Source organism: Ranitomeya imitator, unplaced genomic scaffold, assembly GCF_032444005.1.
Source record: "Ranitomeya imitator isolate aRanImi1 unplaced genomic scaffold, aRanImi1.pri SCAFFOLD_325, whole genome shotgun sequence".
Taxonomy (NCBI): domain Eukaryota; kingdom Metazoa; phylum Chordata; class Amphibia; order Anura; family Dendrobatidae; genus Ranitomeya; species Ranitomeya imitator.
In genome coordinates this window covers 725,585-738,967 of record NW_027193546.1, presented here as the reverse complement: position 1 = coordinate 738,967, position 13,383 = coordinate 725,585, and the positions used below count along the sequence as shown (strand labels likewise).

At 51.0% G+C, this 13,383-nt stretch overlaps 1 protein-coding gene across 1 annotated transcript; it reads left to right on the top strand.

Moving 5' to 3' along the window:
• The first annotated feature begins 556 nt into the window (after positions 1 to 556).
• On the top strand, positions 557 to 1,215 carry LOC138653710 (histone H1C-like). The gene has a single exon (XM_069743318.1). It carries the CDS (start codon positions 557 to 559, stop codon positions 1,190 to 1,192), a length of 636 nt encoding a protein of 211 aa, XP_069599419.1. The 3' UTR covers positions 1,193 to 1,215.
• Positions 1,216 to 13,383: the final 12,168 nt, after the last annotated feature.

Sequence of the window (13,383 nt, the reverse complement as noted above, 5' to 3'; positions counted from 1 at the left end):
GCCTGTGTTACCCTTCTGGGTTGTCAGCAGCTCCAGCTCGTCCCCACATCGTACAATCAGCTTCCTGTGCGATAGACATAGGAGTAAAGATCCCTGTGATGGTGACAGGAGCCGGGAATAGGAGGAACGAGCTCCCGCAGCAGATTTATCTCCCCGGATACACAGTGATGTGCAGATCGGGAGGACGGCGGCGATGATCCCGGGATTTCCTCTCCGCTCTTTCCCGGCATCTCTGCTAGTGACGGCTACAAATGGCCGGTGGAGATGTTGGAGAAGGGGAGGCGACGGAGGAATCGCGCTCTGCTGTCCGGTGTTAGCCGGTAAAGGGCTTTTATCCAGGGCAGGGAAGCACAAGGGGAGAGCGGAGCTTCACTCGGACTCAGCTGGGAGGGGGCGGGGCCTGTGTCCAGTGTCAGCCAATAGAAGCTCAGGACGGTGCTGCTCAGCAGCCAATCAGTGCGCAGTAAGCCTGTACATATAACAGGCGCCTCCAGCTCCGGCCTCAGTGTTTTCCTTCCTATCAGGAAATATTTTCATTTTGCGTCAGCAGCATATGATGGCAGAGACCGCGCCAGCCGCCGCTCCCCCTCCCGCAGAACCGGCCGCCAAATCCAAGAAGCAGCCGAAGAAATCTGCTGCCAAGAAGAGCAATAAACCCTCCGGCCCCAGCGTCTCCGAGCTGATCGTGAAAGCCGTGTCCGCCTCCAAGGAGCGCAGCGGGGTGTCTCTGGCCGCCCTGAAGAAGGCTCTGTCTGCTGGAGGATACGATGTAGAGAAGAACAACAGCCGCCTGAAGCTGGCCGTCAAGGCTCTGGTCACCAAGGGCGCCCTCCTCCAGGTGAAAGGCAGCGGCGCCTCCGGGTCCTTCAAGCTGAACAAGAAGCAGGAGACGAAGGACAAAGTGGCCAAGACGAAGCCAGCAGCTGCGGCCAAACCTAAGAAACCCGCTGCTGCCAAGAAAGCCGCCAAATCTCCGAAGAAGCCCAAGAAGGCTCCGACTGCGGCCAAGAAGAGCCCGAAAAAGGCCAAGAAGCCCGCAGCGGCCAAGAAAGCGGCCAAGAGCCCCAAGAAGCCGAAAGCCGCTCCCAAGCCCAAGAAGGTGACGAAGAGTCCGGCTAAGAAGGCGGCCAAACCCGCCAAGAGTCCGGCTAAGAAGGCTGCGAAAGCCAAGAAGCCCGCGGCTAAGAAATAAGCTGCAGCCCCTGTTCTGTTACCACAAAGGCTCTTATAAGAGCCACCACCTCCTCCCCGCAGAGCTGTATGATCAGTGCCACCACCTCCTCCCCGCAGAGCTGTATGATCAGTGCCACCACCTCCTCCCCGCAGAGCTGTATGATCAGTGCCACCACTTCCTCCCCGCAGAGCTGTATCATCAGTGCCACCACCTCCTTCCCGCAGAGCTGTATGATCAGTGCCACCTCCTCCTCCCCGCAGAGCTGTATGATCAGAGCCACCACCTCCTCCCCGCAGAGCTGTATGATCAGAGCCACCATCTCCTCCCCGCAGAGCTGTATGATCAGTGCCACCTCCTCCTCCCCGCAGAGCTGTATGATCGGAGCCACCACCTCCTCCCCGCAGAGATGTATGATCAGAGCCACCACCTCCTCCCTGCAGAGCTGTATGATCAGAGAAATCACCTCCTCCCCGCAGAGCTGTATGATCAGTGCCACCACCTCCTCCCCGCAGAGCTGTATGATCAGTGCCACCACCTCCTCCCCGCAGAGCTGTATGATCAGTGCCACCACCTCCTCCCCGCAGAGCTGTATGATCAGTGCCACCACCTCCTCCCTGCAGAGCTGTATGATCAGAGAAATCACCTCCTCCCCGCACAGCTGTATGATCAGTACCACCACCTCCTCCCTGCAGAGCTGTATGATCAGAGAAATCACCTCCTCCCCGCAGAGCTGTATGATCAGTGCCACCACCTCCTCCCCGCAGAGCTGTATGATCAGTGCCACCACCTCCTCCCCGCAGAGCTGTATGATCAGTGCCACCACCTCCTCCCCGCAGAGCTGTATGATCAGTGCCACCACCTCCTCCCCGCAGAGCTGTATGATCAGTGCCACCTCCTCCTCCCCGCAGAGCTGTATGATCAGTGCCACCACCTCCTCCCCGCAGAGCTGTATGATCAGTGCCACCACCTCCTCCCCGCAGAGCTGTATGATCAGTGCCACCACCTCCTCCCCGCAGAGCTGTATGATCAGTGCCACCTCCTCCTCCCCGCAGAGCTGTATGATCAGAGCCACCACCTCTTCCCTGCAGAGCTGTATGATCAGAGAAATCACCTCCTCCCCGCACAGCTGTATGATCAGTACCACCACCTCCTCCCCGCAGAGCTGTATGATCAGAGCCACCACCTCCTCCCCGCAGAGCTGTATGATCAGTGCCACCACCTCCTCCCCGCACAGCTGTATGATCAGTGCCACCAACTCCTCCCCGCAGAGCTGTATGATCAGTGCCACCACCTCCTCCCCGCAGAGCTGTATCATCAGTGCCACCACCTTCTCCTCCCTGCAGAGCTGTATGATCAGAGAAATCACCTCCACCCCGCAGAGCTGTATGATCAGTGCCACCACCTTCTCCCCCGCAGAGCTGTATGATCAGAGCCACCACTTCCTCCCCGCAGAGCTGTATAATCAGTACCACCACCTCCTCCCTGCAGAGCTGTATGATCAGAGAAATCACCTCCTCCCCGCAGAGCTGTATGATCAGTGCCACCACCTCCTCCCCGCAGAGCTGTATGATCAGTGCCACCACCTCCTCCCCGCAGAGCTGTATGATCAGTGCCACCACCTCCTCCCCGCAGAGCTGTATGATCAGTGCCACCACCTCCTCCCCGCAGAGCTGTATGATCAGTGCCACCACCTCCTCCCCGCAGAGCTGTATGATCAGTGCCACCTCCTCCTCCCCGCAGAGCTGTATGATCAGAGCCACCACCTCTTCCCTGCAGAGCTGTATGATCAGAGAAATCACCTCCTCCCCGCACAGCTGTATGATCAGTACCACCACCTCCTCCCCGCAGAGCTGTATGATCAGAGCCACCACCTCCTCCCCGCAGAGCTGTATGATCAGTGCCACCACCTCCTCCCCGCACAGCTGTATGATCAGTGCCACCAACTCCTCCCCGCAGAGCTGCATGATCAGAGCCACCACCTCCTCCCCGCAGAGCTGTATGATCAGAGCCACCACCTCCTCCCCGCAGAGCTGTATGATCAGTGCCACCACCTCCTCCCCGCAGAGCTGTATCATCAGTGCCACCACCTACTCCTCCCTGCAGAGCTGTATGATTAGAGAAATCACCTCCACCCCGCAGAGCTGTATGATCAGTGCCACCACCTCCTCCCCGCAGAGCTGTATCATCAGTGCCACCACCTTCTCCTCCCTGCAGAGCTGTATGATCAGAGAAATCACCTCCACCCCGCAGAGCTGTATGATCAGAGCCACCACTTCCTCCCCGCAGAGCTGTATAATCAGTGCCACCACCTCCACCCCGCAGAGCTGTATGATCAGAGAAATCACCTCCACCCCGCAGAGCTGTATGATCAGAGCCACCACCTCCTCCCCGCAGAGCTGTATGATCAGAGCCACCACCCTCTCCCCGCAGAGCTGTATAATCAGTGCCACCACCTCCTCCCCGCAGAGCTGTATGATCAGTGCCACCACCTCCTCCCCGCAGAGCTGTATGATCAGTGCCACCACCTCCTCCCCGCAGAGCTGTATGATCAGTGCCACCTCCTCCTCCCCGCAGAGCTGTATGATCAGAGCCACCTCCTCCTCCCCGCAGAGCTGTATGATCAGTGCCACCACCTCCTCCCCGCAGAGCTGTATGATCAGTGCCACCACCTCCTCCCCGCAGAGCTGTATGATCAGTGCCACCACCTCCTCCCCGCAGAGGTGTATGATCAGTGCCACCTCCTCCTCCCCGCAGAGCTGTATGATCAGAGCCACCACCTCCTCCCCGCAGAGCTGTATGATCAGAGACACCACCTCCTCCCTGCAGAGCTGTATGATCAGAGAAATCACCTCCTCCCCGCACAGCTGTATGATCGGTACCACCACCTCCTCCCCGCAGAGCTGTATGATCAGAGCCACCACCTCCTCCCCGCAGAGCTGTATGATCAGAGCCACCACCGACTCCCCTCAGACCTGTATGATCAGAGCCATAACCTCCTCCTCCCTGCAGAGCTGTATGATCAGAGAAATCACCTCCTCCCCGGAGAGCTGTATGATCAGTGCCAACACCTTCTCCCCGCAGAGCTGTATGATCAGTGCCACCACCTCCTCCCCGCAGAGCTGTATGATCAGTGCCACCACTTCCTCCCCGCAGAGCTGTATGATCAGTGCCACCTCCTCCTCCCCGCAGAGCTGTATGATCAGTGCCACCACCTCCTCCCCGCAGAGCTGTATGATCAGTGCCACCACCTCCTCCCCGCAGAGCTGTATGATCAGTGCCACCTCCTCCTCCCCGCAGAGCTGTATGATCAGTGCCACCACCTCCTCCCCGCAGAGCTGTATGATCAGTGCCACCACCTCCTCCCCGCAGAGCTGTATGATCAGTGCCACCACCTCCTCCCCGCAGAGCTGTATGATCAGTGCCACCTCCTCCTCCCCGCAGAGCTGTATGATCAGAGCCACCACCTCCTCCCTGCAGAGCTGTATGATCAGAGAAATCACATCCTCCCCGCACAGCTGTATGATCAGTACCACCACCTCCTCCCCGCAGAGCTGTATGATCAGAGCCACCACCTCCTCCCCGCAGAGCTGTATGATCAGTGCCACCACCTCCTCCCCGCACAGCTGTATGATCAGTGCCACCACCTCCTCCCCGCAGAGCTGCATGATCAGAGCCACCACCTCCTCCCCGCAGAGCTGTATGATCAGAGCCACCACCTCCTCCCCGCAGAGCTGTATGATCAGTGCCACCACCTCCTCCCCGCAGAGATGTATCATCAGTGCCACCACCTACTCCTCCCTGCAGAGCTGTATGATCAGAGAAATCACCTCCACCCCGCAGAGCTGTATGATCAGTGCCACCACCTCCTCCCCGCAGAGCTGTATCATCAGTGCCACCATCTACTCCTCCCTGCAGAGCTGTATGATCAGAGAAATCACCTCCACCCCGCAGAGCTGTATGATCAGTGCCACCACCTTCTCCCTGCAGAGCTGTATGATCAGAGCCACCACTTCCTCCCCGCAGAGCTGTATAATCAGTGCCACCACCTCCACCCCGCAGAGCTGTATGATCAGAGAAATCACCTCCACCCCGCAGAGCTGTATGATCAGAGCCACCACCTCCTCCCCGCAGAGCTGTATGATCAGAGCCACCACCCTCTCCCCGCAGAGCTGTATAATCAGTGCCACCACCTCCTCCCCGCAGAGCTGTATGAACAGTGCCACCACCTCCTCCCCGCAGAGCTGTATGATCAGTGCCAACACCTCCTCCCCGCAGAGCTGTATGATCAGTGCCACCTCCTCCTCCCCGCAGAGTTGTATGATCAGAGAAATCACCTCCACCCCGCAGAGCTGTATGATCAGTGCCACCACCTCCTCCCCGCAGAGCTGTATCATCAGTGCCACCACCTACTCCTCCCTGCAGAGCTGTATGATCAGAGAAATCACCTCCACCCCGCAGAGCTGTATGATCAGTGCCACCACCTTCTCCCCCGCAGAGCTGTATGATCAGAGCCACCACTTCCTCCCCGCAGAGCTGTATAATCAGTGCCACCACCTCCACCCCGCAGAGCTGTATGATCAGAGCCACCACCTCCTCCCCGCAGAGCTGTATGATCAGAGCCACCACCCTCTCCCCGCAGAGCTGTATAATCAGTGCCACCACCTCCTCCCCGCAGAGCTGTATGATCAGTGCCACCACCTCCTCCCCGCAGAGCTGTATGATCAGTGCCACCACCTCCTCCCCGCAGAGCTGTATGATCAGTGCCACCTCCTCCTCCCCGCAGAGCTGTATGATCAGAGCCACCTCCTCCTCCCCGCAGAGCTGTATGATCAGTGCCACCACCAGAAGAGGGGACGGGAAGAAAAACATTAGACTCGAACAAAGACGACCCAGGAAAACATACTCAGAAGGGAGGTAAGAACATTTCTAAAACAATCCACAGTGAGGAGATTGGAACAAAACAAAATCCTCTAAACTGCATGCTCGCAAACGCCAGAAGCCTGACAAACAAGATGGAAGAACTAGAAGCAGAAATATCTACAGGTAACTTTGACATAGTGGGAATAACCGAGACATGGTTAGATGAAAGCTATGACTGGGCAGTTAACTTACAGGGTTACAGTCTGTTTAGAAAGGATCGTAAAAATCGGAGAGGAGGAGGGGTTTGTCTCTATGTAAAGTCTTGTCTAAAGTCCACTTTAAGGGAGGATATTAGCGAAGGGAATGAGGATGTCGAGTCCATATGGGTCGAAATTCATGGAGGGAAAAATGGTAACAAAATTCTCATTGGGGTCTGTTACAAACCCCCAAATATAACAGAAACCATGGAAAGTCTACTTCTAAAGCAAATAGATGAAGCTGCAACCCATAATGAGGTCCTGGTTATGGGGGACTTTAACTACCCGGATATTAACTGGGAAACAGAAACCTGTGAAACCCATAAAGGCAACAGGTTTCTGCTAATAACCAAGAAAAATTATCTTTCACAATTGGTGCAGAATCCAACCAGAGGAGCAGCACTTTTAGACCTAATACTATCTAATAGACCTGACAGAATAACAAATCTGCAGGTGGTTGGGCATTTAGGAAATAGCGACCACAATATTGTGCAGTTTCACCTGTCTTTCACTAGGGGGACTTGTCAGGGAGTCACAAAAACACTGAACTTTAGGAAGGCAAAGTTTGAACAGCTTAGAGATGCCCTTAATCTGGTAGACTGGGACAATATCCTCAGAAATGAGAATACAGATAATAAATGGGAAATGTTTAAGAACATCCTAAATAGGCAGTGTAAGCGGTTTATACCTTGTGGGAATAAAAGGACTAGAAATAGGAAAAACCCAATGTGGCTAAACAAAGAAGTAAGACAGGCAATTAACAGTAAAAAGAAAGCATTTGCACTACTAAAGCAGGATGGCACCATTGAAGCTCTACAAAACTATAGGGAGAAAAATACTTTATCTAAAAAACTAATTAAAGCTGCCAAAAAGGAAACAGAGAAGCACATTGCTAAGGAGAGTAAAACTAATCCCAAACTGTTCTTCAACTATATCAATAGTAAAAGAATAAAAACTGAAAATGTAGGCCCCTTAAAAAATAGTGAGGAAAGAATGGTTGTAGATGACGAGGAAAAAGCTAACATATTAAACACCTTCTTCTCCACGGTATTCACGGTGGAAAATTAAATGCTAGGTGAAATCCCAAGAAACAATGAAAACCCTATATTAAGAGTCACCAATCTAACCCAAGAAGAGGTGCGAAACCGGCTAAATAAGATTAAAATAGATAAATCTCCAGGTCCGGATGGCATACACCCACGAGTACTAAGAGAACTAAGTAATGTAATAGATAAACCATTATTTCTTATTTTTAGTGACTCTATAGCGACAGGGTCTGTTCCGCAGGACTGGCGCATAGCAAATGTGGTGCCAATATTCAAAAAGGGCTCTAAAAGTGAACCTGGAAATTATAGGCCAGTAAGTCTAACCTCTATTGTTGGTAAAATATTTGAAGGGTTTCTGAGGGATGTTATTCTGGATTATCTCAATGAGAATAACTGTTTAACTCCATATCAGCATGGGTTTATGAGAACTCGCTCCTGTCAAACCAATCTAATCAGTTTTTATGAAGAGGTAAGCTATAGACTGGACCACGGTGAGTCATTGGACGTGGTATATCTCGATTTTTCCAAAGCGTTTGATACCGTGCCGCACAAGAGGTTGGTACACAAAATGAGAATGCTTGGTCTGGGGGAAAATGTGTGTAAATGGGTTAGTAACTGGCTTAGTGATAGAAAGCAGAGGGTGGTTATAAATGGTATAGTCTCTAACTGGGTCGCTGTGACCAGTGGGGTACCGCAGGGGTCAGTATTGGGACCTGTTCTCTTCAACATATTCATTAATGATCTGGTAGAAGGTTTACACAGTAAAATATCGATATTTGCAGATGATACAAAACTATGTAAAGCAGTTAATACAAGAGAAGATAGTATTCTGCTACAGATGGATCTGGATAAGTTGGAAACTTGGGCTGAAAGGTGGCAGATGAGGTTTAACAATGATAAATGTAAGGTTATACACATGGGAAGAGGGAATCAATATCACCATTACACACTGAACGGGAAACCACTGGGTAAATCTGACAGGGAGAAGGACTTGGGGATCCTAGTTAATGATAAACTTACCTGGAGCAGCCAGTGCCAGGCAGCAGCTGCCAAGGCAAACAGGATCATGGGGTGCATTAAAAGAGGTCTGGATACACATGATGAGAGCATTATACTGCCTCTGTACAAATCCCTAGTTAGACCGCACATGGAGTACTGTGTCCAGTTTTGGGCACCGGTGCTCAGGAAGGATATAATGGAACTAGAGAGAGTACACCTGTGTCCCCCCATACACTGCACACACCGGATATATATAAATACATGACAGGACCTCAAAACGCGCAGCCGTGGCTATCAGACCTCAAACAGCCCATCATTATTCTGAGGAGGTTATAATAGTCTTCAGAGGCGCCATCCACCCGAAACATTAGTGTCCAGGACGTGGTCATCACATAGGAGTCGCCGTACCCTATGTGATGACACACAGGGCGTCCATCTATCCAGCTGCCTCCTACAGCCACATTCCCTGTACACGGATCTGATCAGGAAATTATCACTGCGGCCCAGTGCGGATATATATCCCCCATAAATCTACTAATCAGCGCCCAATAAGAACAGGATATTAAATGTCTAGACAGAATATTAACCTACATTTGGAAACCGCCCTGAACACCCCCCTGATTAGAGCTGTAGAGGGATCTGCTTCGGGTAAGCCGTTTAATCTTTCCACGTCAGGATATCCTTGGGACTATTCAGTATTCGGAGCGTAACGTTGGCACCGATGAGTGTTCTAACATTACAGCGACATCACCAAAGCAGAGAAATCAGATCCTAGCAGTCAGGTGCAGCCCTCACTTAGAAGATGTGGGTGGCTCTGAAAAGAGCCTTTGGGTTGTGAGGACAGAAGAGAACACAATTAACCTCCGAAGCCGTAGAGAGTGCGGCCCTGGCGCTTGAGCGCGTACACCACGTCCATGGCGGTGACGGTCTTCCTCTTGGCGTGCTCGGTGTAGGTGACGGCGTCACGGATCACGTTCTCCAGGAAGACTTTCAGGACACCGCGAGTCTCCTCATAGATGAGGCCGGAGATGCGCTTGACGCCTCCTCTGCGAGCTAGACGGCGGATGGCAGGCTTGGTGATGCCCTGGATGTTATCACGGAGCACCTTCCTGTGCCGCTTGGCGCCGCCCTTCCCGAGACCTTTTCCTCCTTTGCCGCGACCAGACATTTTCTTCAGTCAATGAGCAAAAACTGATTCCTGAGCCTCAGGGACTGCTCCTTTATATGGAGGAAGAATGGACCAGAGAGAGAACTGGAGAGATGACGCTATCCGGGGCGGGGCTTACAGAATCATTAGCTCCTCCCTTCCTCTGCTGATTGGCTGAACACAGAACTGTTGGGAAGTTTGAATTTCCCGCCCATTGTACAGTTTCTGCAATTATTTTTCCAGCTTCTTTATTATATACAATTTCCTTCCCTGTAGCGGCAGGTATCCCGACTATTGTCATGACCATGCCAGATCAGAGTGGATCATACTCTCCACAATGTATGATGCCCCCACAGTTAATCCCAATACACGGTTGAAAGCAGCAAGTGAAATTAGGAGAGATTTTTCATCATATCAACATCAGGTGATTGAATGTTAATTTATGCCATTACCTCATGTACCAATCACAACCCAGAAAGACACATTTTTATGCATTGTTTATATAAAATGTTATGCTTTAATTCAAAATTACGTTAATGTGCCGTGTTTTTTTTTTTGTTTGTTTTCTTTAATTGTTCTGATTTAATGTGAAAACTGTACTGGAAGCAAACCAAAATAGAAAAATAATCCCTACTACATCACCCTCTATAGTGCCAAAGGCATTTGCTTTCTTATAACCAGGACGTGCTTCTTCGAAATTGGGGCCTGAGTAGCTGTCGGATGGCCAGGAGGGCTTCTGGGTCCCAGTAGGACACTGTAGGAAAAAAACAGGTTGGATCCACTACAAATCACAGCACAAAAGGCATTTCCGCAATGAGATCTGCAGCAGAAAAGTCCCTTAAACTTCCGCATCAGTAGCAATCTGCATCGTGCATTTCTTCCCCCCATAAGGTGGCTTTGACGTCCTGCAGCAGTGACAGGGGAGTCTCGTGTACATAATCGCTGTATTTCGGCAGGGAACATTTTATGTTATCCAAATCCATCTTCTTTATGACCCCAGTGGCCCATTCTGGTGGGCGACCCTGCCGGTCCCCAGCACCGTCCCCGCCTGCCATTTGCTTCTCTTTTATCGTGTGCTCCAGCCAGTCTCTTCCATACTCTTCGGAGGGATCAGTGTCCCCATTGCACAGTTTGGGCTTCACAGCGAGAAGGATTTCACACGCCTTTGATGCCACTGACCGGTCACAGTCACACAGACAAGTCAATAAGGCCGGAAAAAGCCCGACTCATTCACATGTAACCAGAGCGTCGGAGATGGAACCTGAGCTTCTGCTAGATGGCAGCCCTATAGTGTAAGGGCACGTTAGGGACGGTCCCATCTCCAATGTGTGGGACATATAGGAATGTGCCAGGTCCAATGCGTTCACCTTCACCTCCCAATCCAAGTCATTGCACGTCATCTCCAAAATCTGGGACAGCACGGTGTCCGAGTCTTGGAGTTTTTGCATGCGACCATTCCTTAGCAAGTTAGTAAACATCTTTACCACCGCCCTCCTGGGGAAACCTTTCATTACATGGGGCACCAGAGCCTGTAGGAAGGACACAATTATTGATTATTAACCTTCCATAGCACATCATCCCGCACCACAGCGGAGACACTTGAGGGCACATAGAGGCGGGTTATCATCACTTGTGCCTTCTCCTTAGCTATAGCTCGAAGTATCGGCAATGCTGATGAGAATACTGGGCCCAGCGATCACTTGGCTGGATATGGAAACGTGGAGAGGAAAAACGAGGATGATGACAGGGATTACAGCAGCACCGCACGTACAGATGGCGGTGCCTGGAAAATCTAGTACATCTGCCTCATTTTGGAGAGGTGCACTGCTGACATGAAGGATTGATCATCTCTCCCTGGGAGAGAGAAGGAGAGAGAGAGATAAAGACAAAGAGAGAGAGAGTGAACGAGAGAGAATGAGAAAGAAGGAGAGAGAGAGAGAGAAAGCAAAGGAGAAAGAAAGAGAGATAAAGACAAAGAGAAATAAAGAGGGAGATAAGTAGAGAGAGAAGAAATAGAGATGAAGAAAGTGACAAGGAGAGAGAAAGATAGAGATAAAGTGAGAAAAAAGAGAAAGAGAAAGCAAGAGAAAGAGAGGGTGAGAGAGAAATAGAAAGGGGAAAAGGGTAAGAGTGAGAGAAAGATTTAGAGAAAGAAAAGAGAAAGAAAGAGAGGAGATAAATCTTTCTTAGAAATTGGCGCCTGAGTAGCAGTTGGATGGCCAGAAGGGCTTCTGGGTCCCAGTAGGGCACTGTAGTAAAAAAAGAAAAACACAGGTTGGATCCACTACAAATTACAGCACAAAAGGCATTTCCGCAGTGAAATCTGCAGCAGAAAAGTACCATAAACTTCCGCATCAGTAGCAATCTGCATCGTGCATTTCTTCCCCCCATAAGGTTGCTTTGACGTCCTGCAGCAGTGACCGGGGAGTTTCGTGTACATGATCGCTGTTTTTCGGAAGGGGACATTTTATGTTATCCAAATCCATCTTCTGTATGACACCAGTGGCCCAATCTGGTGGGCGACCCTGCCGGCCCCAGCACCGTCCCCGCCTGCCATTTGCTTCTCTTTTATCGTGTGCTCCAGCCAGTCTCTTCCATGCTGTTCGGAGGGATCAGTGTCCCCATTACACAGTTTGGGCTTCACAGCAAGAAGGATTTCACAAAACTTTAATGCCACTGGCCGGTCACAGTCACACAGACAAGTCAATAAGGCCGGAAAAAGCCCGACTCATTCACATGTAACCAGAGCGTCGGAGATGGAACCTGAGCTTCTGCTAGATGGCAGCCCTATAGTGTAAGGGCACGTTAGGGACGGTCCCATCTCCAATGTTTGGGACATATAGGAATGTGCCAGGTCCACTGCGTTCACCTTCACCTCCCAATCCAAGTCACTGCACGTCATCTCCAAAATCTGGGACAGCACGGTGTCCGAGTCTTGGAGTTTTTGCATGCGACCATTCCTTAGCAAGTCATTAAACATCTTTACCACCGCCCTCCTGGGGAAACCTTTCATTCCATGGGGCACCAGAGCCTGTAGGAAGGACACAATTATTGATTATTAACCTTCCATAGCATATCATCCCGCACCACAGCGGAGACACTTGAGGGCACATAGAGGCGGGTTATCATCACTTGTGCCTTCTCCTTTGCTACAGCTCGAAGTATCGGCAATGCTGATGAGAATACTGGGCCCAGCGATCACTTGGCTGGATATGGAAACGTGGAGAGGAAAAACGAGGATGATGACAGGGATTACAGCAGCACCCCACGTGCAGATGGCGGTGCCTAGAAAATCTAGTACATCTGCCTCATTTTGGAGAGGTGCACTGCTGACATGAAGGATTGATAATCTCTCCCTGAGAGAGAGAAAGAGAGAGATAAAGTGAAAGAGAGAGAATGAGAAAGAAGGAGATAGAGAGAAAGAAAGGGAGAAAGAGAGAGAGAGAGACAAAAAGACATAAAGAGAGAGATAGAGAAGTAGAGAGAAGAGAGATAAAGAAAGAGAGAAGGAGAGAGATAGATATAAAGTAAGAAAAAGAGAAAGCAAGGGAAAGAGAGGGAGAGAGAGAAATAGAAAGGAAGAAAGAGTAAGAGTGAGAGAAAGATTTAGAGAAAAAAGAAGAGAGAAAGAGAGGAGAGCGAAGAGAGAAAGGAGAGAAGGAAATAATGAAAGAGAGGAGAGAGAAATAGAGATTAAGAAAGAGGGAGAGAGAGAGAAAGAAGAAGAGAGGGGAGACTGCTCTATATACTGTACACTCTGGTCTATAAATTGTACACACTGCTGTATATACTTTACACACTGCTCTATATACTGTACACACTGCTGTATGTACTGTACACACTGGCTCTATATACTGTGCACACTGCTGTATATACTGTACACTCTGCTCTATATACTGT